Source organism: Rhinolophus sinicus, linkage group LG04 (assembly GCF_036562045.2).
Source record: "Rhinolophus sinicus isolate RSC01 linkage group LG04, ASM3656204v1, whole genome shotgun sequence".
Taxonomy (NCBI): Eukaryota; Metazoa; Chordata; class Mammalia; order Chiroptera; family Rhinolophidae; genus Rhinolophus; species Rhinolophus sinicus.
This window is the reverse complement of record NC_133754.1, coordinates 158,508,648-158,532,318: the sequence shown is the minus strand read 5'-3', so window position 1 is coordinate 158,532,318 and position 23,671 is coordinate 158,508,648. Positions and strand designations below refer to the sequence as shown.

General features: G+C 47.5%; 1 protein-coding gene across 9 annotated transcripts in view; it reads left to right on the top strand.

Annotated features, from left to right (window-relative positions):
• The window catches only part of PAX5 (paired box 5), a 186,667-nt gene that overhangs the window by 14,329 nt on the left and 148,667 nt on the right, over positions 1–23,671 (top strand). For all 9 annotated transcript variants that reach the window (XM_019729118.2, XM_019729113.2, XM_019729111.2 and 6 more), the window contains exons 3-5: positions 4,288–4,485; positions 12,003–12,067; positions 15,920–16,048. In XM_019729118.2, coding sequence (XP_019584677.1) covers positions 4,288–4,485; positions 12,003–12,067; positions 15,920–16,048 — 392 coding nt within the window. The remainder of the gene's footprint in view (positions 1–4,287; positions 4,486–12,002; positions 12,068–15,919; positions 16,049–23,671) is intronic.

Genomic DNA, 23,671 nt, shown 5'->3' with positions numbered 1-23,671 from the left:
AGGCATGTGAAGTTGTCATAGGTCTGCCCTGGCAGCCATGAGCGGTCTCGGGTTTAGCTGTTTAATGCTCTCTCAGGATTTCTCTCTCTGGGTCAGAGAATAACCTTTGTCCTGTAGCTCACATTATGGTTTGAGAACAGATGCCTGAATAGAAAAGAAATATTTTTGAAGCATGTCAGTGACATCGTGACTTTCTGCTTGCTCTTTCCCTTCCATGTGCTGGAATTAAAGAAATTCTCTCAGATGGAGGGAATACCAGTTTCTAACCTTGGGGAGCCTTGCTGGAGGCCAAGGGAAGAAGTTTCAGGGCCAGAGGTCTGGCAGCCCCTTTAGGGACCTTGATCCCGGTGTTTATTTCTCATTCCCCTGCCCGTCTCAGGTCACCTTGGCGGTGGAGGCTGTGGGCTCCCGTCCTGTTTAGCACTCAGACGCAAACGAGCCCCAGCCAGAGTTCAAGGAGGAAGGCAGGACGTCAGCGTGGTGTTCTTATTAGATGGTGGTTTTGTTGGACGGAGGATGAGAGTGAGAGTAGAAGAAGGAAATAGAGGAGACAGAGAGAGAGAAAAGAGAAAGAAGGAAGAAAGGAAAACAAAGCGAAAAGGAATAATTGATTTAAAAAAGAAACACAACAAAGAGAAATGAAGACAAGATACAAAGAGAAAGAGAGAGAGAAGGGAAATATTTTAGACTATCTCAGTGTCAGACTCCGAGAGCCAAATGGATCTTAGAGATCTTTTTGGGAAGCTTCTTCCTTGTACCGAGGGGGAGAGAGAGAAAGAGAGAGAGAAAAGAAGGCTCTTCCTTTGTTTTTGCTGAGACATCTTTGCTAAGCCGACATTTTGCTTGCTATTTGAAATCGTCTCAGGGCAAAATGCTGAGCCCTTCTCAGAGGTGACACCTCCATGCTGGGTTGGGTGCTCAGGAACCCTTCAGATCTCCCCTGGAGACTGAAGGGGACAGGGACCTTCTCCGGCCCAGCTGGCCACCTCCCACAGCCCAGAATAGATTTGTCACTAGGTAGAATGGCACTCGGAAGTTACTCGCCGCTCCGGTGCCTGGCCATTTAAGTTGTCAACAATAAATTGGAATTTCATAGCTCATTATTTTCATAACTAAGAACCACAGTGGACAAAATGTCACTCTAATTAGAACTGCCTTTTAAGAAACAAGTTCAGACCTAAAACAGTGTGACTGGGAATTTCTGAACTGGGCTGTTCCATCCACTGATTTGTTTTTTTTTTTTTTTGGTCACTGAAGAATTTGATGGGTGCACATGGGGTGACAGATTGTAGAGAGTGTGTGGTGTGTGGTGGCCATGGTTTTCAGAGGCTGCGTGGCAAGGCAGGCAGAGTCCCTGGGGCTGGCAGAGACTCCCGTCATCTTGGGAAGGTGGCGGTCTGCCAGGAGTGTGGGTATTCAGTCCGCAGAGCTCAAGGCTCCGGAGGGGCTTGAGAGGCACAGCCTGGTGGCATGTGAGGCCCATTTAAATCCACCCAGAAAGACTGGCTGTTGTCTTCTTTCACTAGAGCCTGTCTGGGAGGTTCAGGCCATTTGGAATTGGGTGGCATGTTACACAGTAATAAACACTCAGAGGATTTTAATCCACAACACGCGCTCTTTATGTTTTGCAAAGCTTTTTCTTCACCCTTCTGCATTTCTGTCTTCACAACAGCCCTGCAAGGCAGGCAGAGCAAATATCCTCCACTTATTACACAAATGGAATAACTGAGGCCCAGAGAGGCTAAGGGAGTTGACCAAGGTCACACAGCGAGTTAGTGTCAGAGCCACTGATTGGCATCTACACCTCTTTACTCCCAAACTAATGCTCTTTGCACTGAACTAAACTCTGTATTGGTGGCTGCTGTTGGTCTGCCATTCATCTGTTGTGCGCAAGCCAAAGGGATGCATTTCTGTTTCGCTAAGATGAAAGGGTGGTTATTTAGTCTGAATCCTCACTTGACACAGTTGCCAGCTAGGGTTTCCTGAAATGTCAGGGTTGCCTTCTGAGTGCCTGGCCCATGTGTCAGTCAAAAGGAAGACAGAAACCTCTCCTGTCAAGAGCATAGCCTCCTGTGGGTGGCACTGCTCAGGTGGGATGGGTGGAGAGTCTTGGGTGCTGTCACCCCCAGCCATGCAAGCAGGGCAAGTGCTGGCGGTGGGGGGGCGCTTCATCCTGCTACACCTTCACAGTTGTTGCCGGAACACTGTGGTCCCATTCAACGAACATATTTTGAGTATCCAACATAGGGTTGTCTGTGTGTCTGTGTGTGTATCCATAACACCCGTTCTAACAGGTACTCGGTGACTATTGGTGCAGCGAGTGAATGAAAAAAAAATGCTTATTAAAATTCCTGGTAGACAGTAAAGTGCTCTACAATTGCAAGGGATTATTATTATTATTATCATTGCTTAACTTTTTATCACCAAAGCAGTAGTTTGATTTAGTGGGAGGAGCACTGGATTCAGAGTCAGCGTTGAAAGCTGGTGTTGCCCTTAACTTCTAGAAGGGAGTTGTGCAAGTCAGTTAATCTTCTCATCATCGGGTTCCCTTTCTACAAAACCCTACTGGACTCTCAGGATTGGTGTGAGGATCAAGATAAATCAAGGAAGAAGTCTGTAAACTCTAGAGCACTGCGCTGAAATAAATGAGTTGTTGCATTGATATTAACGAATGACTTTATCTTGTAAAATTGAAAGAATGTTTGGCGGCTGCAGAGATTATTGGGTGCCTTGATTTAGGTACTTTTCTAGACTTCTGGCAAAAAAGTATTTTCTTAGATATTTCTAAAAAGCTGTTTGTGACCAACAACACATTTTCAGCAATTATAGGAAGAGGGAGAATAGGTTGAGTTTTGCCTTATGGTCCCAATTTGACTCACTCTTTCCAATGAAAAGTAGAATTTCTACTTCCACATTATCGCTCCCAAATTATTTCATCCATTTATAGAATATTCACTAAGTTGGCCCTACCCAGACTTACTCAGGCTGCGAATTTCAGCATCTCTTTCAATGTAAGCAGCCATCGTTCTGGGTAACCTTTCCCACCCATCTCATGAGAGGATCACCTCTTTCCCTTATCAATTATAAACTCTTGTTAGGCTTGAAAATTACCAGTCATTTCTAAAATGTCCTTTTGGTTCAAAAGACATTTCAACTGCAAGATAATCTCCTTTGCAAGAGGAAGTCAAGAATTCCTCTGTAAATATTGAGAGAGACATCCAGTCAAGGCTCAGACTCCGAAAAGGAATCAAGTCGTTTTTTTCCCCCTGAAATGATCTTTCATGGCACTCATCTCCCTGGTCTCGGTGTTACTGTAAAACCCTGACATCCTATTTGCCTTAACGAGGGAGAGCTGATAGCATGAAAATGTCCTTTGAAACAGCGATTTACCTCAGGGGAGGTCCCTGGAAGAGCTGCTGCGACTTGCGGTTGGTTTTTTTGATCGCTTGGGTTTTGACTTATCCATGACACATATTTCCACTTAATTCTGGAATCCAACATTCCCTTTAATTTTATACCAGGGTTATTGTTTTTTTTCTTATGGAAAAATAAGTTGCATTCTAGGGGACGGTTTTACAGAAGGCAGATGAATCTGCTAGGGGATGAAAGAGCTGGCAAGTTAAAGATACCAGCCAACTTTCTGGAGAAATGAGAACTCAGGAGGTGGTGTCACGGTTCTGGTTTAGCCAGTGTGTTTTGTGTGACTCTGGACAAGCCGTTTAACCTCTATGGGTCTCCGTTTTATTCTCGTGGGTATAAGACCCATTTACTTATTCATTCACTCATTCAAAATGGGAAAACTGACTTGAAAGTGTTCTGTAACCTGTAAAATGGTAGATAAATATGAATGAATGAATGAATGCATAGCATCCTGACCAGTGCTGTCCAAGTGAAGTGTAATGTGAACTACATATGAAATTTAAAATTTTCTAGTAACACGTTGAAAAAGGAAAAGGAAACAGGTACAATTAATTTAAATGATATATCGCATTTAACCAAATAGATAAGAAAATTATCATTTCAACATACACCCAAAGTAAAAACTATTAATGAGACATTTTATATTCTTTTTTGGTACTAAGTTTTGAAAATGTGGTGTGTGTTTTTTGTTTACAGCATGTACCAGTTCAAACGAACCACATTTCAAAAATGTAAAAGCCACAGATGGCTAGTGGCTACTGTACTGGACAGATGTGGATGTTTCCAGGATAGAGTAGCCTGTTATATTGTTACCAACATCCGTTTTGCTGGTTCCTCAGGGCTAAGCTCCTTTCTCTTTGGTCCTAGGTATTATGAGACGGGGAGCATTAAGCCTGGGGTAATTGGAGGATCCAAACCAAAGGTTGCCACACCCAAAGTGGTAGAAAAAATCGCCGAATATAAACGCCAAAATCCCACCATGTTTGCCTGGGAGATCAGGGACCGGCTGCTGGCAGAACGAGTGTGTGACAATGACACGGTGCCCAGTGTCAGTTCCATCAACAGGTAAGGGGCTGCTGCCTGTAGGGGTGTAGGGATCTGGGCAGAGTGGGGCATCCTGGAGGCTCTGTGTGTGCCTTCCCTGAAAATCTGGTCTCTCCTTTCACCAAGGTCACTTAGGGGTCATTGGGCACAAAGGCTGCTCATGGGGCCAGATGGGTCTTTTTATTGCCCTTCTCTTCTCTCCAAAGTGGGTGGGAGTTCGATGCCCAGGCAGAGGAGGCCATGAGATTCTTCTGAGTCCAGAGTGATTTCCATCACTCCCTTTTACCACCTACACTGTGTATGGAGATCTTAACAGTGAATTGTCCTGATTAGGCCTTCACAGATGTCTTCCTTGCAAGCCTAGTCTCAAAGTCTGAGCATTGGCCCATCTCAGAGCTTCCCAGGAAGAAAATCCCTGCGTCTAGTCAGGGCAGAGGGTGAGCCACTGAGTGTAGGGAACAAAGTTCTGGCTTGGAGTTGGGAGTTTTAGCTCCTTGTCCCAGCTCTGTTATAAACTCAAAGTGTCACCTTAACAGAGCTTTTCCTTTCTCTGAGCCCAGGGCCTTGGCGGTTCCAATGTGGGTCTGTGATCTCCAAGAATGATGTCTGGGATGCTAAGATGCTGTGGAGTTAGGGAGTTGCCCTCTCCCCAGTTGCCCCACATCTCACCCATGGACAGAAAGAACCCCAGAAATACCATGATTGCCAGGCTTGGGGGTCTTACTAGGAGCCACCATGGCGCCTTCTCTTCTCTAGTGTGATCCAGGATATATGTAACAGAGCTTTACAAATAGATTCCTGAAAGAAAGTTTTTATATAGATGGTGCAGTCTCAACTCCACTTAAATCCACAGAGTCAAGGATGAAATTGTGAGATGAACAGAATGACCATTCTGTAAACTCCACAAAGGAAAGAGAAACCAGCAGACTGACAACTTGAGCAGTTCGCATTTCTCCAAGGTCATGCTTTATCTTTGTCAGTGTAGAGCCTGCCTGGGCTCGGGGACCCCTCATCCCAACCAGAAAGAGCGGTTGTACTAGAATGTCTCTGAGATCTCCTCTGGTCCTGAGAGTCATTCCTTCTGTAATGACGCAAATGCACAGAATCACTGTGCGAACGAGTATGTGTCGACGTTTTGAGTACTGCTATTTCATAAACTATTAGCCTGATTTACTTTTTTCAGTAAACCTTTACTTTGCCTCTGGCATCACGCGAGGTGCTGAGAAGAGAGAGGGGAACCAGGCACACAGTCTCTTAGTCTCTATTCTCGGGGGGCTCCTTGTCCAGGCTGGGACTCTGGCATGTACTTAGAAGTCTGGACAGCCTGAATTAGGCACAAAATGACAACTATTGTGATAAGCTTGGGAGGAATAACTCCTGTTCTTTTTCTGGATTATGAGCGGCCCCAATGTGCCTTGTGAGTCCCCTGATTTTGGCTTGTTGCAGGATTTCTAGGACACAAAGCAACATGATCTTTTTTTCCCGGGTCTCTAAAAGCCCTAACGTGGAGTGAGGCATACACTACCTAAAGCAATGAAGAAGCAGTCAGCCTGCTCTGCAGAGGAACCTCTGCCAAACCCGTGGTCAGGCTTTGGGGGCGCACAGATTTGCCCATGTAGGGTATACACGGAATTGGTGGTTCAAAAGATAACTTTAGTTTGCCTGTGGGGGTCCAAATCTCTAATGTCTATGTGAGGCCAGCAGAAAATGCAGCAAGAGAAGCAGGGCAGGCATAAGGTGATAGGGAAAGGTTGGGTCTGTGGCAAACTAGATAGTACGTGCCCTCTGGAAGGGGCAGTGGCTTCTCAGCTCCAGCTGAGTGCTGCCCAGTGTTTGCCAGCTTTTTTCCATGCTTACAGAGAAGCCAGAAGCTAGGACTTGTGTGTGCGTGTATATATGCGTACTTGTATATACGAAATCTCTCTATTTTTAAATGGTGGCAACTAATTTCAATGAAAAAAAATGCCTTACAGGACAAGCATAACTTATTTACAGATCTCCAGCTTACATCCTCTGAGATACGAGGATAAAAATTGTTTCATGATGAATTTGTTTGAATGTATTTTAGAAATAACGAGCACATCAAATCAGGGAGTGTGAACGTCATGAACTCCCCCTGTTTGTAGTAAAGAACTAATGTTGCCTATTTAAGTGAAAAAGTAAGTTATTTGAAGGAAACAGATGAAGTAAATAGAACACAGTAATTACAGAGGTGGAAAAAGCTATGAAGGGGGTACTTAGGAGTGTCTAGGGAAATTGTGGCTCCGAGGATGCTTTGTCCCTGGAGCTGTGCTATGCGGAGGCTGCGGGGTAGGGTGGGGGGGGGTGGGCTCTGATTGCTGGTTGCTGGGGCCATGGCTAGCCTCAGGGGCCTCCCGGACACCCTCGTCCATAACAGTGACTGGCTGGCTGTGACTCTCAGGTGCTTTCACATCTGTGGTCTCCGACAGCCCTCAAGGCCTAACTCTAGCCTATGACAGGTATAGAAACGAAGGCCCAAATGTGGAGTGCAGAGGAACGATGATTTTGTGATAGAGAAGGGAGTAAGCGCCTGGGTCCCCTGATGGTAAAAGGAGGGTTGGTCTCTTTCTACCACTGCCCTGCAGGACTCTGCCAGGGGCAGAACTGAGGACCTGTGAGCAGAGAGACAAGGAGTACAATCGGCATTTCTACTTCATTTCTGAGCCTCGCAGCTTGCACGTTTTGCTGCCTGTCTGCAGGCTTCCTCTGCGATCCATGGCCATCTCTTGTGCTCCCCAGTGGGGGCTCCTCTCGGGGAGCATTCTCTGGCTCCTCACCACATTCTTCAGTGAGAGCTCCTTGGTGTCTTTAACAACCAACCCTGCAATGCAAATAAACTAAGTGTGGGACTATCTCATGTTGCTGCATTCTGCCCCACCCCTAGAAAGCCTGAGCCATCCCAGCATAGTTTTGTTTTCTATATGAAGGCAAAGCTCCCACTGAATTCAAACAGATGCAGCTTCTAAATAACTGTCTTGCAAATGTCAGTGTGTACGAGGGTCCACAGCGCCTTTCCCAGCCCCTGCTTCCCTTGGAGGCAACTTCTCACTATTACCCTGCTTCAAACAGCTAGGGAGGTAGTGGTGGCTGGACTTGTAGCTATTCTGATGGCCACAGGGTCATCTCCAGTGTTCACCCCTTCTTTTATTCCAGTCCCACGGCTCTAAACCAGGGGCCAAGTGGTGGGGAACTTTGAGTGGCATTCCCAGTTTAGAGGGGCAGCTCCATTAGCACCAACTGGTTGTTGGCGTGTGAGAATGAGGGTCCAGAATTACCAGGTGTTCTGATTTTTCAAGGGAAGCTAGCAATCCATGTATTCATGTAAGAGCTCCCAACTTACAAATATTGGCAACTAATTCAAATAAAAAGAAATATACTGTGCAGGCCAAACAAAACTTGCCCAGTGATGGATGTGGCCTGCGGATGACAGTTTATAAAGTCTGCCCTTAATCCTAAATTTGGCAACAAGCCTTCTGAGACTGTTTACCCACTCCCTCTTTCTTTTCCACATCAGTCACAGGCCTGAGTGTCACCTGTGGGCCCTCTCCCAGCTTGGCCCAGTTGGACCCTTGGTTTTTGGACTCTTAGCATAGCTGATGGCCCAAGATTTTTACTGAACTAACGGCAATTAGATCAGTGCAGCAGACGTGGATACTTCTTCAGCCCTATCTCCCCGTTTCCCTTTTGAAGGAATCATGGTTTTCCCTTTCAATGTAATTTTGTGTGTGTGTGTGTGTGTGTGTGTGTGTGTGTGTGTGTGTGTGGTGGTGGTGGTAGTGGTGGTGAGAAGACCTAGCCTTTCCAAAGAGTGGGGGCGATATTGAAATAGAATTCTTACAAATACCTGTAATAACTGAGGTTCCATGGGCTTTTAATCCTCAGATTTTAAATTGATTTTGAATCCAAATAGGCTTTATGCCTCATACAGCAAGTATTTATCAGAGGGACTACTTCCTTTGAATGTGGCTCAAAGAAAAGTGCCCCGGCATGGGCGCTGACTTACGGTGTGACCCTGAGCAAGTCACTTGAGCATGCTGGGTTTCAGTTTCATCACTCATGGGAACTGGTTGATTGCTGAGCTCCCTTTTCTGTTGGACCATCTAGGTGGTGTCCAAACTGCGGCCCGCAATCCATTTTTAATTGGCCTGCAGCAAATTCCAAAAATATATTTAGTTTACTTAAATAAACCAGGTGAGGCACTAGGTACTTCACCTCGAGTGAGTGGCCCGGCTGTTTGTGTATTTTACCGCATATGGCCCTCGGTGAAAAACGTTGAAAAAAATTTGGACACCCTGCTCTAGAATGTTCATATGGCACCCAGGGTCGTGCTCACGCTCAGCAAAGTAAAAGCTGTATGTTTCAGTGTGAACTGCCAATTAGCTCCGACTGCCTCTTACTTAGAAAAGGTCCTGAGTGTGGCTCTTATTGTGATGAGTCTTGATGTTGCTTGTTATTTTTTAATTTTTCTAGAATTGTTATAATTCAGTTAGTCTTGTTCTTCCCAGTGTTATTCCTTCTCAGTGGAAGATGATGCTCTTTGTTCTTTTCTTGGCAGCTGCTGCAAGCAGATGGGCAAAATCTCTATCCCTGGGGACAGCTTTGGACAGTTCCCTTTAATTCGGGTCTTACCTATAGAAGACAGTCCCATTGCAGCCTTAAAATTGGGTGTGGGGATGGCTATTTTCCCCTCCCCAGCTCCCAAGGGGATCCCATGTGTTTTTAAGGCATTTGTAAAAAATATGAACCTTTTAAGATTGAAGCTGGTCATTAATCTTCATGAAGATTCCACTAGCAATAGCAACAGCTCACATTTATTGAGCACTTATTACACAGCAGCCATGGCTTTAAGTACTTAATTAATTTAATCATCGTAATAACCTTCTGAAGTAGGAATGAATCTTACTCCCATTTTGCAGATGAAGAAACTGAGGTACAGAGAGGTTAAGTAATTTACCCAAAATCATGCAGCTGGCAAATGGCAAGCCTGGGATTCAGACTCTAAGTCATCTGGTTCTGGAGCCTGTATAATCACTATGCTGCAGCTGCCTCTTCATGATTTATAATAATTGATTAATGCTTGCCAATGATTTATAAATATTTAAATGAAAAATAAGGAAACTATAGTTTGCTTTGCTTATGGACTAAATATAATGGCTAGATAATACTTTGAAAAATTAGGACTTTATGCTGGACTGCAATGGAAAATAGTTACGATATATTTTATTGTATATTTGGATGTATATAAACCATAATATAGATAAATTATATTTATATCTGGTATATCTATATGTTCACATAGCTGTATCTCTGTAGACACACACACATACACACACACACACAGGAGGTGACATAGACAAAAATACAAAGGTTAGATCAGATACTAGCTTTAATCCAGGTGGTCAAAAAGACTACCTCACTCCCAGGTCTTTGTCAATACGCTTCATGCTTGCTTAGTGAAAATAAGTGGTTTGAATGTTGGAGAAAACACACACACAAACAAACAAACAAACACTCTGAATGTATTTGAGGCAATACTCCCGCTGACTTGTCAGAAAAGGGCAAAGGATGTGGAGGCTCACGTGGCCTGGGCTCCAGAGGGCCTGCGGTTGTTGGGCTGCGGTGTGACAGAAACGTCCAGTCCTGGCTATCAGCTGAGGATGCTGAGTGACCTCGGTGCCCAGTGCTGAGCCGTGAGATCACAGAGGGCCACAGCCTGATGAGGTGAAGGGGAGTCATCTGCCGCCCTGTCCTTCCTCTCCACTTGCACAAGCTGGAGACCCAGTACAGCTTGAAACGAACTTCCAGAAAAAATGGTCTGGAATGTGAAAAAGCTTTTCCTATAATGTTGAGTGAAAAGAGGAGCATACAAAACTGTACACGTGGTTTAATCCTGATTTTGTTTAAAAAAAAAAAAAAGGATATTTCCAAATATGTACAGGAATGCTAGCATAAAGGAAATACAATTGACCCTTGAACAATGCAGGGGTTATTGGTGCCCACCCCTGAGCACTCGAAAATCCTCATATAACTTTTGACTCCCCCAAAACTTAACTGTAGTCATCCCTTTGTATCCATGGGAGATCTGTTCTGGGACCCCCCACGGATGCCAAAATCCTGAATGCTCAAGTCTCTTATATAAAATGGTGTAGATCAATGCATATAGTTGGTTCTCTACATCCGAGGATTCCCAAGCTCGGTGTGAAAATACTGTTTTCCATCGGCAGTTGGTTGAATCTGTAATTGTGAAACACAGGGATACCAAGGATTGACTGTATATTTATTGAAAAAAATCCATGTATAATAAGTGGACACGTGCAGTTCAAAACCGTGCTGTTCAAGGGTCAACTGTACATCGAAATGTGATTTTAGATGTCTTCTTTAGAGTTGTCAAAATAGTCTACAATAAGCACAGAGTACTTTTATGATCAGGAAAAACTCTAATAAATGATCTTTTCAAGGATAATAGTTGGAGGCTGAATAGAACTTTTCCAAAGAAGCTGAACACTATATTACCACCCACCCTTCTCCCAAATGCCAGGGAAGTTTCTTGAAGACCCCAGAAGGACTTTTGGCCCAGCCTTGGTTGACATACCAGGGTTAGGGTCTCGTGGAGTCCCCATGCATTGTCCCAGCTGGAAATTTGCAAAGTAAGCTTCCCAGAGCCCAAGGTTCTGCAGAAGATACCATCAGAGCTGCCAGGTGGTAAAGGGAAGATAGCACCACTATTATCTGTTTTATACACTGGGTTTTTCCATAAGGCATTGTGTGTGAAAAGGATTCACTTACTTAAAGTAAGCAAAGAGGGCTCTGTTATTGTATTGAGGCCCACAATGGAATGGACTTGTCCAGGGTCACAATCAGATTCCTGTTAGAACTGGAACAAAGTCTCTGGAAAGACCGGCCAGGTTGCCCCTGGCTCCCAGACCTGTTAAGCTTTACCTTGAGGTTTTTGAAGACTTTCGCTTAGCAAAACCAAGTCAAGCCTTTCCTGGCAGCACTTTAACCCTTTCTAGTTTCAGAACAACTCATACATCCCCTTCCTTGATGATTTCCGTTGGGCAAGGATGTTACTCCTCCTGTGGCTCTCTAAGGCAGAGAAACCAGAGTGTGAGGGCTATTAGGGGACAGTGAGGTCACTTGGGCCGGTCCTTTCATTCCGCAGATGGGGGACGGGAGTGGGGGGGGAGCTGAGGTCACTCAGCGCGTTTATGGAGCTGGAGCTGCTCCCAGGAAAGGAATACCTTTATAACATTAACACATCATCCAGAAGAGGCATTTGAGGCCCAGAGAGGGGTGCAAGTTACCCAAAGACACCCAGGGAGGTAGGGGCTGAGTTGGGACTATCACTTTTCCAACCCCCTAACTCCCACCCTGTATTCATAATCTCCCCTTCCCTCTGCCCCAGCTTGACTTGTGATCCAGCTGGAGAGGGGTTTTCTGATTGTCCGTGCATAGTTAGTTGAGAACTCTTTTCCATCATGGTAAATAGCTATTTCTTTTCTTCCCACTGTCCACAGGATCATCCGGACAAAAGTGCAACAGCCACCCAACCAGCCTGTCCCAGCTACCAGTCACAGCATAGGTAAGAACTTTAAAAAAATTTTTAAAAATCTAATGGGCTCCAAATATTCTAAAGAACTTTTAATCATTCTTATGGACAGATAATTCTGCATAAAACACTTCGGCACACGTACTAATGCGCCTTCTTTGTCATTCTCCAAGGGCTGAACCCGGTAAATGAATTTTATAAATACTGCTAAAAGGTTTTGAATTTTACTGATTATTATGATAAATAGCTTTCAGCATGAGACAGAAAATTGAAATCTAAGCCAAAAAAAAAAATAAAAAATCCACTAATGGGGGTCTATAGAATGTCAGATAATTAAAGTAATAAATCAAGAAAGGGGTACTTATTCATAACATTTTCTGCATCATTAGTCAGTAAGTAGTTTTGAATGTGGTTTTTTTCCTTCTATCAACCAGCTCTTCTACAATTCTTTGTGCACTTGCAGTCTTGAGTGAAGATGTGGCAAAACTTCCCAAACTTTCTCTCTCTCTCTCTTGCTTCGAACTCATGTGCTCCATGAACATTCAAGGGCTGCTAGTGGAGTTTCTGACTCTCATGGGTGAAGGCTGAGAGTGATCATGACTTATAAAAATGCGAGTCATGTTTCCTAGTAGTTGACCCTTGAACAATGTTGGGGTTAAGGGTGGTGACCCCTGCCCCCACAGTTCAAAATCTGAGTATAATTTTGACTCCCCCAAAACTTCAGTGTCTCTTAGTATCCACAGGGGATTAGTTCCAGGACCCCACCACAGATACCAAAATCTGCGGATGCTCAAGTCCCTTATCTAAAACTATGCAGAACAATGCACACAGCCGGCCTTCAGCACCCTCAGACTCCTAGCCTCCGATCAAAAATACTGCTTTTGATAGTGGTTGGTTGAATCTGTGGATGTGAAACCAGGGGATAGAGAGGGCTGTCTGTATATTTATTGAAAAAAAGCTGTGTATAAGTGGGCCTGTGCAGCTCAAACCTTTGCTGTTAAGGGTTAATTGTACTCAAGTGTTCAGAAGTTTCCCTTGCCTTCCCTTCTCTGCAAAGATTGTGAGATGAAAATGACACGTGCCTATTTAAGGCATATTTCTCCACTTGGGATAAAGGAAACCCCTCCAGTTAGCTGGGGGAGGTTATTCTACTATAAGAAAGTGGGCAACCGTTCAGCAAGCCTCAGCCAATTCTGGTTGCCAGAGTCACTGTGAATTCCACTTAATCATGCCTCAGATTCTATACAATTTCCACACCTTTGTCACTCCTTTAAATGGAAACTTGAACTCCTTGTGGTGAAGGTACAGGCAGAGGTCTGGCTTATAGTTCCCGCTCTGTCATGAATGCACCCAGTAAACTGTGTAAGTCCCTTCGCCTCTTGGAGCCTCAGTTTCCCCATTTGTGGACCAAACAAGGTGCTCTCTGAGGTCTCTGATCCTCCATGGTTGCCTGTTTGGATGAAGGTAAGACAGAATTCTTTCCTGCCATAAAATCATTCTTCATTTAGTAATCCATTCATAAAGTTTTTGCTAAGCCTCTGCTACGTATGCAGACCTTGGCATTGGAAACTAATATTTTAATTAGGAGGCAGGACAAAATCCCCATTCTCAAGGGCTTCTCAGTCTAATGGGGAAATGTAACAAAAAGACGTTTGCAAAACATTGTGATAAAGCTCAAGAAGAAAGTCCAGGGTGTTGTGGAAACTGAAGTCAGGGAACCACCAGCTCTGTTGAGCTGGGGCAAAGAGGGTTGAGAAAGGCTTCTGGGGAAATGTTTGTGGCTGAGATTTCATCTGCAGCTTTTTAACTATTTCAGGTCACTTAGCAATGAATATCAAACTGAGATTAACTGATAATAGTCTTTCAGTGGGGTTAGAGGAATAATCCTATGTAAAGGTCAGCAGAATGCTTTGTTTTGTGTCCAAAATTTTTATAAAAACTATATCTTATATGTGTACATAAATAGCAAAATATGTGTACAGCCCCTTACAGTTTTCAAACTTAATGAGGAGTGAGGAAAGGGAGGCTTAGAAATATTAAATTACTAGCCCAAGGTCACATTGCCAGTAAGTGGTAGAGCCGGAATTGGAACCTGAGTCTTTCGAATCTAGTGAAATCACAAAATACTGGAACAAATCTCATCGTCTCTGTCAGCAACATGCTGAGCCTTGGTTATATGTGGCTATAAAGTACCAAATAACTTGTGATCTTCCTTCTTCCTCTGTTCTTTGCACCTTAATACAGAAAAGGTTGTGAGATTTGCATAAATCTATTTTGAGGAGCATCTTCTGGTGAAGGAAAAGAGAAGTTAACGATTTCTACTTCTGGGTCTCATAAGGAAGATCTAAAATCAAACTCAAATATGAGAAGAAAGGCACTATTCCCTCTAGGTCTGGAGGAGCAAAAGAGCTGGATGTGCTTCACGGAAAGCAGCAAACAGCAAACAGCTTCTTATGCAACCACCACCATTTCTAGTAATTTCCTACACGTTCCAGTCAAAGGCAGCTCCACCTGCCTCCAGCTAGAAATGTGCCTGAGATTGGTTTGTAGGTTTTAATGAACCAAGAAAGAATTCTCACAGCCCAGAAATGGAAATTCAGCTGTACAGCTTGAGAGGACCCTGATGACTGACTGACCGGGCTCTCCCTTGGACTCTGAGGCCAGGAATTAATGTGAAACATGCACAAAACCTCCCCTCCCCTATTCTTGTCCTTATGTCCTCAGAGACCTGGTGTTAGTCACAAGTCTGCCCACATTTCTGGGCATTTCTGGGCAATTCTAGACTCTCAGTCGGTAGACATGAGGCTGAATCCTAGGGCTATTGCTTACTGGCTAGATGACTTTGAGCCAATCACTTCACCTTTGTGAAGCCTCAGTCTCTTCATTTGATAAATGGGACAAATAACAGCACTCTGGGGGTGGCAATCATTAAATGAAAAGCACTGCATTAACGTGAAGCATATTATTGGTTTTCATTATTAATTAGTGAGGAACAGATTACTATAGGGGGGGAAGACTAGTTTCTGGGCTTCAGTTCCCACTCTGCCTCTTATTAGCTGTGTGACCTTGGGCAAGTCACTTTCTTTCTGTGAGTCTTGGTTCCTTTATCTTTACAATGGGGTAATAACATGACCTAGCTTATACGATTGTTCTCAGAATTAAATAATTCCTTAATGCTTGTCACAGAGTAAGTTCTCAAAAAACGATAGTTATCATTATTATATACATCAATATAATTACATATTATATATAGTACTATATCGATATTATATAATTAATATTAAAATCCAGGTAAACTGGAAGGAGAAAAGACAGTGAGGAACTGTAAACAGTGGGGACAGCCTGTCATTGGAGTTTTGTTGGCTGTGTGTGTGTGTGTGTGTGTGTGTGTGTGTGTGCACGCGCGCGGGTATTTATGTCTTGCGTAGATGGGTGGGTGTGTAAGCAGGCGGTGAACCTGCCTAATGAGTAGGTCTGGGTCTTTTATTTCAGCACTGGCTGGTGGTGGGCCCCAGCTGCCCTCTTTCTCCTCTCCATCCCCCTGTTTCCTGCCTCCTTGGACAAGCTGGGATTGGAGTTAGTGCCCTTTTTACACTGTCCCTCGTTCTCCTTTCTGCACCTGCAATCGTCCTCTCTGCCCATCCTTCCCGTGGCATCCCCCCCAGCAGCAGGGAACCTGGGCAAATGGCCTGAGGGACACCCTCATCTCCCAGGTGTGGCCGGATGTTCTCAGCACATACCCTGCTCCCTATCCCTGCACTTTTGCTCCCTCAGCAGTTGGGTCCAGCCCAGTGTAGGGTGAGTGCCTTTGTTTCGGCCCTCCGCTCCCTCCGCCAGGCGCACAGCCCTCCTGCAGGGCCCTGACCACCCTCTCCCTCTGTGCAGTGTCCACGGGCTCCGTGACGCAGGTGTCCTCAGTGAGCACGGACTCAGCTGGCTCCTCGTACTCTATCAGCGGCATCCTGGGCATCACTTCCCCCAGCGCTGACACCAACAAACGCAAGAGAGATGAAGGTAAGAGATGGCTGCGCAGCCCTGTCCCGGATGCACCCAATGGGATCTTTCTCAGGGCGCTCAGTCAGCATTGGAAGCAAAGATACCCGCTGAGCACCCCCTTACTGCAGAGCACCGGAGTCTGTCCCCAGCCCCCGCCCAGGCCCAGGCCCTTCTCTGGACACGGGGAGGGGGCAGACAGGGAGCCGACTAGACTTTACTCCTTGCATGGAGAAAGGCGGGCCTGGCAGAGCCCTGTGGTTTGAGCTTTGTGGCCTTTAACAAGACCTTGCGTGTGCAGCTATGATGCCAGAGCGCAGGGTGTGGAGGGTCTGAGCACAACACCAGTGTCCCCTTGGTTGGGGAGCCCTGGAGCAGAGGGAGGAACCTGGTGCCCTGCAGTGAGAGGGCCATGCATGGGGTGGACGGGTCAGGGGGCGGGTTCTCTGAGGGGCTGTGCACACCTCTCCCAGGAGAAGGCCTTTAGGGGTGGTGATAGTGGGGGCCTGAGGAAGTTAATAATCATCATCTCTGCCATGGGGCTTGGAAGGAAGGAATGCAGGGGCCTCCTGGGGATGACAAAGACGACAGTCTTCCCATTGGTTTGTCTCAGCCCCTCAATGGTGCCAGCTGGGCTTCCAGAGCTTGCTGGCCCGCCTTAACCTGGCTCTCCTTTCCCCTGGATGGGCTGCCAGCGCTGCTGACAGTAATGGGTTTGAGAAGAGAAGCGACCCCCTGGGAGTCTGTAAAACCTTAGTCAAGAAAGGAAAAAAAAAAAAAAAGGCTGTGGTCTAGGGCCTGAGAGCAGCGTGACAGAAATCTTGATTCAATTATTCTGTTCCTCGGCACAATTCCCTTTCTCAGCTCCCTGGAAGGGATGTATGTTCTGGTGAGCACATGCCTAAGTACTTAAGATCTGTAACTAGAAAATTGAGTCAGCCCAGCAGTGGATTGGCCTGTGGTCTGCGTGTTCCAGGCATTACAGAAGCTGGCCTCTGTTTGGAGCTGTGGGGGCCCACAGGGATGATTCACGGCTTTGGAAACCTGCCTCACCTCTTTCCTCTGCTCCTGACACTCAGAGCAGATGCCAGAAGTCTTTAACTCAGTGGGTGGCTGTGCTGTGTTACTGCAGGAGGCGGTGGGCCAACCATCTCTGTTGGTTTATGGGGTTGATGGTGTCATCTTTTCTCCTATTGTCACCTGGACTAGAAGCAGATGTGCCCAAGGAGGGGCCCAGCTGTGTTTGATCATGGTGGAGGGGCTGGTTGAGTGCGGCTCTGTCAGAGGCTGATGGGGCCAGGCAGAGATTTTTGGAGGAAAAAAATCTAGTTTGATGTTTACCACCAAACAGGTCCTGATTTGGGGGGACTGTTTTACTGTGTTTGTGGGGTGTTGTATCGACAGTTTCTCTGATCCACAATCATCCCTGGTTACCCTCTTAAGCTGCTCTAAAAGGTGTAGAATGGTCAGAATGTGGGGGGGTGTTAGTGTAAACTGCTCTGTGTCAGTCAGACATTCTTGAGGACTGTGGCCCATTTGGGGTATTGACCATTAAGGGGGACAGTGACAAATTGGGACGTGTCCAGATGGGTGTAATCTGGATGGAGAGGGACCTGGAAAAACACCTCAAGGCTCTAGGTGTGTTTTTGCACAAAGATGAGAAGAATGAACAGGACTGGACTGTTTCCTTCAAATATTTGCAGGGCTGACGTAGAAGGCAAGAGGAATGAGACTTTGCTGTGTGGCCTCAAAGACCAGTGTGTGGCAGATGCAGAGGGGATTTCAGCTCGGTATAAAAAAGAGCTCTGTAAATATGAGAGTGGCCTAGGGCTAAACGGGGCTGCATCGGGAGGTAGTGAGTGCCCTGTCACTAGAGATATGTAAGTAGAGCCTAGGTGGCTACCCACAGGGCTGCTGTACAACAGTATTAGGAATCAGATGTAGGATCAGGGTGACCTTTGAGATCCCCCCAGTTTTGAAATTTATGTTTGAGCCCCAGAAAGACTTGGGAGGTGACCCAGTCTGTGGTCTGGGGGCTAAGGGACAATGATTTGATGATCTTGGAAGCTTATAGGATTGGGAAAAGTGGGAGACCCAAGCAGCAACCAGAGCCCCCCTACCCTCTGCCCAGCATCATGGAGAGTGTATGTGGGTAGCAGACAGGTGGGGGAGAGGTGGCACAGAGGTGTCTAGCTCATATCGGGCAATTGTCTGGAAGGAGTACTGCCTAATGCTTCCTACTGACCTTTCCCTAACCGCCTGTCTATCTCCCTGGATCCTTGCATTGACTTCTTGAAGAGTTGAAGCGGTGGAGATTGCCACCCCCATTTTATCGGGGAGGAAACCGAGGTCCCAGGGAGTTCCTTGACACTGGCAAAGCCACACAGCTGGTGTGACCTGGGGGGTTGGGAGGAGCTGGAGAGCCCCTGAGGCCCCTGCTGCTCCTCAGCCCCTACAGAGAGATGCTTTGGAGGTGGAGTAGACTGAGGCTGGGCAGGTCCTGGGGACAGTGTGAGGAAGAGTTTCCAACAAAAGGGCATGGTCAGCAGGTGGCTGCTGAGAGTGGTGAGAAAGGGAAAACCAGCCACTGGGGAAACAGGGTACTTGCTGGATGCACTGCAGGGCGGGTCCATTGGGACTGCAGACCATGGCACCATTTTTCTTAGGAGACCTCAGCAGCCTGAGGGAAGGGCCATGGAGCAAGAGAGACAGTAGAGGGCCAGGAGGAAGCCTGCTGGGATCCTCACCCCTCTTTCTCAGATGAGGTGACTGGGGCTCTGCAAGGGGCAGTCACTTACTCAGCTCTAGTTCATAGTAGTCTACAACTTGGACTTGGGTTTTACCCTGTGGGCATTTCCTGGTGCCACTCCCTTGTCCAGGCATCAGGGCAGGGGTGGGTGGTAATAGAATCCAGTCACAAAGGGCCTGCCCTGCAGAACTCGCAGTCTGGTGGGCAAGACTGGCAAGCCCAAAGTCCCTTCACTGGGCAGAGTGTGAGGTGATGTGTGATAACGGATGACACTAGAGGGGGGAGGAAGGCAGAGAGGGGCCGATTAGACCAAACGGATCTGGGAATACCCCTTACAAGAAGCGGCACTTTATTGATAGAAAAATATTTTCCACTACTTCTGTTATTAAATTTAAATGAATTACAATCAAATAAAATTAGAAATTTAGTTCCTCCTCAGTTGCACTAGCCACATTTTAAGTGCTCAATAGCCACCTGTGGCTAGTGGCTACTGTAGTGGATAACATGGCTTGAATACACATGTGTGCCACATAGTAGATGCTCAATAAATGCTCCTTGGCGGACAGGATTAGTCCCATGCCTACAGAAGGGTCACAATTAGTGAGGAGGGAGTGCGTGGGGATCTCACCAGGAGTGCTTTTGTCTGACAGTTTGGGCTTCCACAGAAAGCTCTGTTTGAGGAAAGACTTTTGTAGCAAAAACAAACAAGTTAGAACACTGTTAGACCACTGGATTGCCAACTGCTCTTTCAGTCTAGAAATTATAGGATTCTTCCTAGGATGTTTGTCTCCAAGACAAGCCTTGGGAATATGGCCACTGTATCCAAATCTCAGATGAACCATTCTGTGGCTGAGGCAACAGATAAGGTCCTTGGGGCCTCTGAGGGCAGAGGTGGGGTAAGTCAAAGGAAGCTACAGGGAGGCAGAGTGTGGCTCAGTGCAAGGAACAGCTTTCAGGCAAGAGCCAGTCTGGGCCAAGGATGGAAGCATTATCTTGGAAAGGTAGTGAGCTCCCCATCATGGGAGGTATGAGCAGGGGCTGGACAAAGGAGAGGCAGAAGAACCAAAGAAGGCATTCTGGTTTGGATTCTGTAACTTTTGAGGGCCGTTACACTCCGGGTAGCACGTGCTTCAGTAACTGTCCTGTGTCTGGAAGTGGTTCTGCCTACTTGCTTTTCCTTCCTGCCACCTGACTCTGAGTCTGCCATTCACGTGGACTTGCCTCGTCTGGGGCCACATCACATCAGGGCATTTTTATCTCCAGCCCCGCCCCTTGGCACAGGGCCAGAGCACAGAGACCCTCAGGAGGCTTGTGGATGGCAGCAAGAGTCAGATTAGGGTGCTGCCCAGGTGTGGCTCGCAGCCTCTTGTCTTAGTTGGGATGACCTGAGAGCTTTTAGGGAGAAGGCTGTGGTGTTGGTTTCCGGAATCCTGCTAGGCTAGGGGAACAGAACCTGAGGCGATGCCTCCCTCCCCGGAAGGCCCAGAGGAGGTGGTGGCGGGGCTGGACTTGGCAGAGCAGGCAGGCTTGTGAATAGCGGCTGTGGGTGAAAGGGCAGCCCCAGACCCTCTGTTCCTTCCTGGGCCTTTGATCTCTGGTGGGGCCTCCTTCCGCCTGTCTCCAGAGCCCCCATTCAGGTCCCCTCGACCTCCCCCTCCCCTTACTCCCCCCCACCCCAGAGTTTGAAAAGCCCCGAACACACCGAGGTCAGCCGAGTGCGAATCCCTTTCACTAGGCCAGAAAGCTGCCCAATCGAGCACCAGTGTGGGCTTTGGAGACCAGAAGCTTTTTTTTAGGTAGTGGAGGATCCATTGCAGGTTGAATTTCTGGCCTTCTGGTCCCTGGTCTGCCCTCTGCCTGAAGAAGCACCGGAAGGGTAGCCAAAAGTCAGAGGTGGCCTGTCCAAGAGATAACAAGTCCAGCAAAACCCTTATGGGGAGGTTTGAGGGGCATTTAGCAGGGACTCCTGTCATGGCTCTCCATCCCTCTTTCTGGGGGTGTCTGTCTTCCCTCTGTCTTCTGATGTCCTTTGTTTGGGGGTACATTTTATCCAGTGTTATCTGCCTCTGCTTATGTCCTGTTAATTGAGAGTTCCTGTGTGTCTGCTTTTGTCTCTCGGTCTAGCTCTCACTCTCTTTCTCACATTTACTCTCCTCTCTCTCTCCCTGTTTCTCGCTCTCATACTCACTCACTCACTCTCTCTTTCTTCTTGTATTCTCTCTTGCTCTCTCTTACCAACTGCCCTCTCCCCTCCCTCTTACAGGCTGGGAGCCCCACCTCAGCCCTGCCCTGCAGACCTCCATGGGAACCATCTTGGGGAGGGAAGGGGTTTCAAAGCTCACAGGCCAACTGGCCCACGGCCCTCCTGACTGTGTGCAGGCCCCAGCCTTCCTTTCTTAGGACCCTCTTCCTTTGCTGGATACTCAGACCTTGTCTACTGCTCGTGGGCCCTGGACAGAAGGCAGAGGCAGGAGCAGAAAGTGCAGAGACCCGTCTCAGGTTTCCCAGGAGGGAATGGGATATATGGAAAAGCGCAGGATTCCTGAGTCAGAAGTTGCAAGCAGCCCTTGTGGCACCAAGATTCCTGATCTCTGGAGAGCCCACAATAAGGCGTTTAGGTATTGAGGCAAGGCCAAAGCCTCCCAGGCTAGGGATAAACTTGTCTGAGGACTTTCTGTGGTGAGATCTTTGGCAAGTTACTTAATCTGTCTGAGCTTCCATTTTGTCATCTGGAAAAGAGAGGGGGCTCAAGTGTTACAGGTTACTGTGAGGATAAAATCAAGTCACACCCGTGAAGGGTTTCACCCCAGGTCCTGGTGGTACTGAGTGCTTCCTCCATGGGCAGTGAGGGAGAGTGGGGCTTGGGGCTGTGAGGCCAGTCACAGGCTAAGGGCAAGCAGGCTCCAGCCACACTTCTGTGCGGCAGCCGAAAGGAGCTGATCTGCCCACCCCCCACTTCCTGTTTGTAACAGTCTACTGCTGTGGGCATCAGGACTGAACAACAGTGCCCCCAGGTGTCAGCCACAAAATGAAGGGCCACTCGTTTTCCTTTGCTTCCTTTCCGTTCAGGACCCTGGGCTCTCAGCCCCCTTGATGGAAGAATAAAAGGGTCAAGCCTCAGTTTCCCATGAAGAGGGGCCCTGGGTACACAAGGCAGAGGAGGCCTCCAGGATGGAGGGCAGAAGGCAGTGAGCCTGGGCCTGGGAATTGGGGTCAGCAGCTTGGACCTCCAGACTCCCCTGTCAGAGCTGGAAGGGCCTTGGAGAACACCTAGGACATGTCACCCAGGACATGGACAAGGGCCTTGGAGAACACCTAGGACATGTCACCCAGGACATGGACAAGGGCCTTGGAGAACACCTAGGACATGTTTACCCTTATTCCTATGGGTAAACAGGCTTGGAGAAGAGAAAGGGTCTGAACAGGACGCACAGTAAAAACCCAGAAAAACTAGAGGGAGAGAATCCCTCAGAGTATCTTTGGGATCCTACAGCTATTTGATGCGATAAGTCTCAGTTGCTTCTCTCCCCTCACTTCTTCCACTCTCCTCAGTCTACCTTCTGTCCCCACTGTTGAAAGCCACCAGGAACCCTGCCCCTGCCCCGGCCCTGGGAGTGGGCAGCTGATCTACTAATCCCCCAGTGTTAATTTCACCTCTTGACAATGAGCCCTGACCTTCCCGCCCTGGGCTTCCATTCCTCCTCCTCATCCTGATCCTGTACGTTCTCTGTGCTTTCCTGTCTCTGGGACATTATCCGTCCAGGGTCCTTTACCTGGAATGCTGTCCTAGAGGCTGGTCTGTTGACCTGGCCTGGTTTCCAGAGGCAGCCCACTCTCTGGGGGGATTGTCAGTGCTGGGCCAGGAGTCCTGCACAGCTGGCTAAGGCCCTTGGATTCATCAGGGATCAGCATGGAGCTTTGGAGACCAGACATGCTCTGCAAAGAGGGAAGGAGGTGTTGACCACTTTGTCTTGATCTCTCCTGGGGTTTCACCAGGCCCCCACCCCTTGGTCATCCATAATGTGTCCCCTGGATGTACCCTCAGACTGGCCAGGCAGGTGCATGGACCTGCATGCAGGTATAGGGACCAGGACCAAGGTTCTTGCTGGGAGGGCATCACTTAGAACCTGGGTGGCCATTGCCAGCCTGGCAGTCATGATTTACTTGGCTTGCCTTGTGTTTAAAATGACTTTGAGTCAGTTATCAATATTTAAAAATCAGGAAATTTCACATATGGATGTCTGGCTTTTCTTGGGGAAAACAAAAAATCAGATCTGGCAGCACTGAGTGGGCTTCCCTACGTGGCAACAATCATCTGGGGCTGCTGGGGCTGCTGTCTTCAGACTCTCCCCGCTCACCTTGCTCACAGCATTGGTGCCCTTTCTCTCTACCCGAATGCCTTTGAGCTTCTGGAGTCTTAGTGGGGACTCTGAAGAGTCCAGCCTGTGGCAGCTGAAGCCTATGGGAGGCAGGGTCCTGATCTGATGGAGGTACGTGTGTGCGTGCGTGCGTGTGTGTATGTGTGTGGTTAGGGAACTGGGCAGTCAGGCTTTCAGACCAGAGGTGGGTGGGGTAGGGGAGGCACTACGGCAGGGTGAAGAAGCCACACCCCTTGGCAGCCTGGAACAGTGAGATAGAGGTCATTCAGTCCACACCTGCCAGATAGGTAGTCCAGGCACAATTGGATGCAGGCTTGCCCTGGGAATGCGGGGTGGTTACGGCAGAAATAGTAAGGACTGGTTTTCTGTCTCCCAGCTTGGCTGGCCACTCTTCTGTCCTTTCAGACTTGCAGTCCCTGGTCCCTTAGCTGAGCCTCAGGCCAACAGGTTTCAGAGGCTTCCTTGGTAAAGTAGAGGACCTGAGGCCAGATGGTCAATCAAAGGGGCTCCTTGGGC